This window comes from Colias eurytheme, chromosome 18 (assembly GCF_061535395.1).
Source record: "Colias eurytheme isolate Ceu_HAF_F1 chromosome 18, ilColEury1 Martin Lab GWU primary, whole genome shotgun sequence".
Lineage (NCBI taxonomy): Eukaryota > Metazoa > Arthropoda > Insecta > Lepidoptera > Pieridae > Colias > Colias eurytheme.
In genome coordinates, this window is record NC_142997.1 from 4,537,085 (window position 1) to 4,542,660 (window position 5,576).

A 5,576-nucleotide genomic window follows, 5' to 3' on the forward strand; every position below is an offset into this window, starting at 1 on the left:
TTGGTTAACATATTAAGATTTTATTTTTATATATTACGTGAACATTTTCATTTTTGAATACAGTCTTAACTACCATATATTAGCTTGAAACTTATTTAACCCAAAATAAACATTTAAAAAAGATAAACAAAATAAAAATCTTTGAACGATATAAAAAAGCATATTTGTAAAATGGAATGTTATAAATTTTATGCAACGTAAATGGGATCGTTTAATGAAATACGGCCGCCTGGTGGGGAACGCAGGGCCATCTGTAATCCCAAGCGGGGAGAGTTTCTCTCACTCTTCCTCTTTATTGGGTCTTCTGTCAGACGATAGCTGTAAATACGAAAAAAACTCTTTCTATTTTTTCTTTTTTATATACTTATTATTGCTAAGTAAAAATCTTCAATTTTCTTCGAAGATTTAAGATTACAAGTAACACCGTATTCAGAATGAAAGCTGGAAACTTATAGGCGCTTACCGGCGCTTGACAGCGCTGGTTCGTTCTACACAAAGGAAACAGGTTGAAGCAGATCAAGACAGATTTTATATGGCACCGTTCAGCGCTTATCGGCGCGTGTTCATTTATTTTCTTGCGCAGGTTACCAGCGCTGACAAGCGCCGGTAAGCGCTTATAAGTTTCCAGCTTTCTTTCTGCATACGCAATAATATACAGGCAATAGTGATTGCCGTTGCGTAGTGTCCAATAAAAAGTAAAAAATTGATTACGTCTTTAATGTTTCCACTGGCTCAGCTCTTGCGTGACGCGATCCTGTTTCTGGGTCGATCGTGGTCATAACGCATCTACGGAAAATTAAATAGTTAATAATATTTAATGTGATAAAAATCAATTCAAGGATTAAGTAAAAGCTATACATATTGCTTACCTGGTGCACGGTTTAATGACTTCGAAAATATTTTCACCTATCTTCACAAACTTCCAATTGTCCTCGTCATAAGGTTGGGCGCCGTCTACTACGAAGTTTGGTCTAAAGTGTTGATGGCACGCTACACAGTCGGTCAACCTTGTATTTAATTCGTCAACAGAAGCTTCGTTAATTAAATTGAACGAAACCTCATCAGTAAAGGCTCCCTAAAATATGTCATATAATTTAAGAGTCATGAATGTACATTAAAATGTACTTAACTATCATGTACTTTACATTACCAGATAAACATTCATACCGTATCATTTTTGCCGAATTTGTAACTTTTGTTGTGAAATTTACCACTTCGGCAATTTTGCGACGCATAATATACCAGCCTCATGGTTCCAGGAGGCTTATCCAATAGTCTGGAAAATGATTAATTTACAATAATTGAAATTATATAGGTAAATAGGGTAAGGTTTGACGCATTTGGTGCACTTCTCAACTTGAACACCATGCTCAAATGGTGAATTTTGCATCTGGGGCGCTTCTCAAAAGGTAAACTTCGCAAAAATTGTCTAAATATGAAAGAATCTTTGGTTTTGCGAAGATAATTTTCTTAAAAATACAATCATCCTTTTAACTAAGTACGTACCTACACTCTAAAGCGCATCACACACATATTACAGTATCTTAAGGTATCCGGTATCAGCGTTCTGACCGCCATCCTGTTACAAATGACCCGAAACACTGACACAAAATTTCGGGTTATTTGTAACAGGATGGCGGTTCTACAGGGGTCTTAGTACGCAATGACAAATAGAAAAATGATGGTCAGAAGTCAGAACGCTGATACCGGATACCTTAAGATACTGTAATATTTTATATAAGAGTATCTTAACATACAATATTATAGTATCTTCACCGTGTGTGATGCGCTTTACTTCAACAATTTTCGGTAATCATATAAAAGTCACACTAAGTTATAAAACAATAATTGTGAGAAAGATTATAATAATATTATATCATATCTTTATTAGCCAATTACCTTACGGAGTGTTTTTTTTTTTGCTTCATTTAGTCTTCATTTAGTCATATATAAAATTGAGTCTCCATAAACAGGATTTTTTTTAAATGAACAGGTTCATTGACTAACTAACATATACCAATAGGTCTATTGGTATATGTTAGTTAGTCTCACACATAAACATTGAACGAATTTTCATGCTACTTGGCAGTAATGTACCTAGTTTTAAATGTGCTTGAATTTGCTATCGACGTTTGCTTTTGCCGCGGGTGAAACCACGCAGCACAGCAAGTCCTACTAGCCTACTTTAATATTATAAAAGCGAAAGTTTGTGAGGATGGATGTGTATTGTGTATGGGTGTATTTCTTACTCTTTCACTACTACAGAACCGATTACGATGAAATTTAGCATACATATAGAAGGTAACTTGGATTAACACATAGGATAGGTTTTAATCCAGAAATCCCACGGGAACGGGAACTATGCGGGTTTTTCTTTGAAAACGTGGGCGAAGCCGCGGACGGAAAGCTAGTCATACATACTTTGAAAACCATTCGGAAGCTTCATCTCCACAATCATAAACGGGCACTGGCGCAGACCACACAGTTGCGGTTTTAGGAGATTGTAACGCAGCAACCTATAAATTTCAGAAAATGACACGTAACTAGGTACTAATACTTTTCACCACACAAGGCATTTATAAAATGCTAAAGATTATCTACCTCAGCCAAATTCACTGACAGAGTTCCCAATTCATGATGCTTCATAGTAAGAACAGAGTTATTAACTGCAGGTTCTACACGAAGCAAATCAGGGTAAACTCTAGCAGTCACAAAATTAGATTTGCTGTCCACTATCATAAGGACTCTGAAAAGACAAGCGAAAAATAAAGAATTAGTGTAGTTTGTTTTGTCAGCCAAAGATTATTTACTTAGGTTTTAAATTTACCTGTCCCGCAGCCATCCACTTCTCAATCCTAGTAAAGTGCATTCTAGTGAATTTATGACGACTGGACCACAAGACTTGATCGGATAGATGTATAGGTTTTTTAAGGTACCGACTTGTCTCCATTCCTCCGGCAACTTTGGTTTCTGTAACTTATTGTAGATATGGTAAGCAGCGTAGGCACCGCCGATTACTCCGACAGAAGCAATCGCAGCTGTTGTGTAGGAACCTAAGAAGATTTAAAATACACCATTAATGAAAATATTTGATAAAGTGCATTCGAGGAATTCCGGATGGCGGGTAATTCAGAAAATTGTGAATACCATACATATTAGAGCATCGTTTTATTGTGAGTAAGCGTGAAGGCATCGCAAGAAAATTAATTAATCAATCACTAGTTACAATTAATTTAACGTTATTACATTCACCCCATCATCCGTTATTACCCTAATGCACTTGGTAGGTACCTACGTATTGGTTGTTAGGCATTACGTTATACCTGTGGTTATACCTTACTACTAGTTACATCAATAGAAAATAACCTAAAAAATAATATGTATTAAGTACAAACAAAATAGAAATTCCAAAATCAAGACTGTTCTAGAAAGAACCTAAACTAATATTTAAGCATTTTGCCATAATTTAGAAAATAGAAATAATAAATGGGATAGATACCCACTCACTGTTGAAACTTTTCTAACATTTAACATTCTCAATAACCGAGATTTTTCTCACCTTTATAAGACATTTTTTTTTATTTCAATTTTAAATAACCTAATATGTGGCTATAATAACCGCCTCTTCACTTCAAGACTGTTTTCAGTGCAGATCACTCACGAGTACTGTAGTAACGAACTGGAAATTGGAATTGTTTGTGTAAATTATTAGGGACGACACAAACATTCGCATCCGCATGCGGCCGGCGGCCGCGGCGTGGGCGGTTCGATAATAATCGATATCGATTTGTATATAGTGGCATTTATAATGTAAAAGATCTGACTCGGATTTTTTAAAAACGTAATATTTATATTTTTGTACCTACTTAGGAAAAGAAAGAAAAAAAATTGCATGAACGTCTTTACAAAATCCATCACATCCTTACGAATTCATTGTTTCACTTTCATCTTCAATTCATCTCATATCAATCATCCTTAACTTAACATTCGCATCCGTAATACGTATCTGCGTAGGTAAAAAAACATCCGTGACATGCCTAGTGTAAATTGTAAACACGTCATAATATAACATACCTACACATGTTGTCTGTATTCAAATTATCAGTTTTATTGTGGTTTTATTTATTGAGCTATCGGACATATATTATCCGTCAAGGTTAAAAAAGTTATAGGTATGCTTTACGCATATCTATTTTAGAAAAGATTATGTGATGTAATAAATTGCAACGATGAAATGTTAGTGTAAATCTTAGTCATTGTTTAATTTTGCTCGAGTTAGAATTTAGAATTCTCAAGGAATCGCATTATAGTTCACTAATCTTAATCTTAATCTAATATATATATAAATCTCGTGTTGTCAATGTTTGTCCTCAATGGACTCCTAGTCTCCTAAACCACTTAACCGATTATAATAAAATTCGCACACCATGAGTAGTTCGATCCAACTTGAGCTGATAGCTGTAGTTTGAACAGCTTTAGCCGAAAAGAGTGAGCAACGTAATCGACTCGCAACCAAGCTAGCTTAGCCAGAAGTTAGCCTACTTTGAACGGAACCTGTTTTTACGCGTATGCTGTGGCGTATGCCGCTTTTATCTCAGTTATATGATATTATGTCTAAGAGCGGCCGAAATCGCGGGCGAAAAACTAGTATATTTTAATGTCATCAACTTAACGTAATCTTTACATCGATCCTAATTAACAACTTACTATTCGAATAATCCACAATTAAATCAGTTGAGATAGCAGTAGATAAGTATAAGTATATTAAATTCTATCAATTAAGATAATTATAATAATATGTACCTACGTAGACCCTTAGGTACATATAAATGCCTTACCTGGCTTACCTTTCTTTCTTTTATTAGCTTTCCGGGACAAAATAACCATACAAGGCGTAAAGAAGAGACATACAGAATTACTTTCCCATTTATAATAATGGTTAGGATTTACACCCCAACTTCACTTGCAACAAAAAGTTATTTTCCAGGTTAAATCGAGTTGAATATAAATAATATATACTATCTGTTAAAATTTTTGTCAAAAAAGGATCACGTAAATCGGTTCAGAACCTCGGAGTAATCGGTGTACATACATAAAAAAAATATACCAGCCCAACTTAGAGTAGTTATATATACTATTGTAATATTATATACTCTATGCAGCCCAATTGATAACCTCCTCCTTTTTTGAAGTTGGTTAAAAATTCGTCAAAATCATTTCTGTAGTTTTATTACACTAAATTTAAGCATGAAAGCGTAACATATAGACAAATAGAGCCACTTTAATATAATATTTTAATAATATTACGTAGGAATTCTTTTACGTTATCAGTGTTTATTTTATCTGAGATATAAATTCGCATATTTCCATTACATATTTCACTGGTATTGTCTTAAATTTTCAACATCGTCAACATGATTATATGGGAAAAGAATTAAGTACAAAAGATAACTTGTGTCTTGATTATTACCTATATAAAATGTTTCGTCTACGTTATTAATATTAGGTCTATAGTTAGGTCTATTTTATTATTTAATAGGCTAACATTTTTCATATTCTGAATGCATAATATTTTT

The 5,576-nt window shown here is 34.1% G+C and overlaps 1 protein-coding gene across 1 annotated transcript; it reads right to left on the reverse strand.

Annotated features, from left to right (window-relative positions):
- On the reverse strand, positions 1-3,717 carry LOC149900590 (mitochondrial amidoxime-reducing component 1-like). The gene is made up of 8 exons (XM_090112365.1): positions 3,560-3,717; positions 2,828-3,053; positions 2,602-2,746; positions 2,422-2,516; positions 1,168-1,276; positions 870-1,075; positions 712-786; positions 1-318 (listed from the first exon to the last, which is right to left on the reverse strand). The coding sequence occupies exons 1-8, from the start codon at positions 3,570-3,572 to the stop codon at positions 189-191; spliced, it is 999 nt and encodes a 332-aa protein (XP_089968491.1). The 5' UTR covers positions 3,573-3,717; the 3' UTR covers positions 1-188.
- Between the last annotated feature and the right edge of the window lie 1,859 nt (positions 3,718-5,576).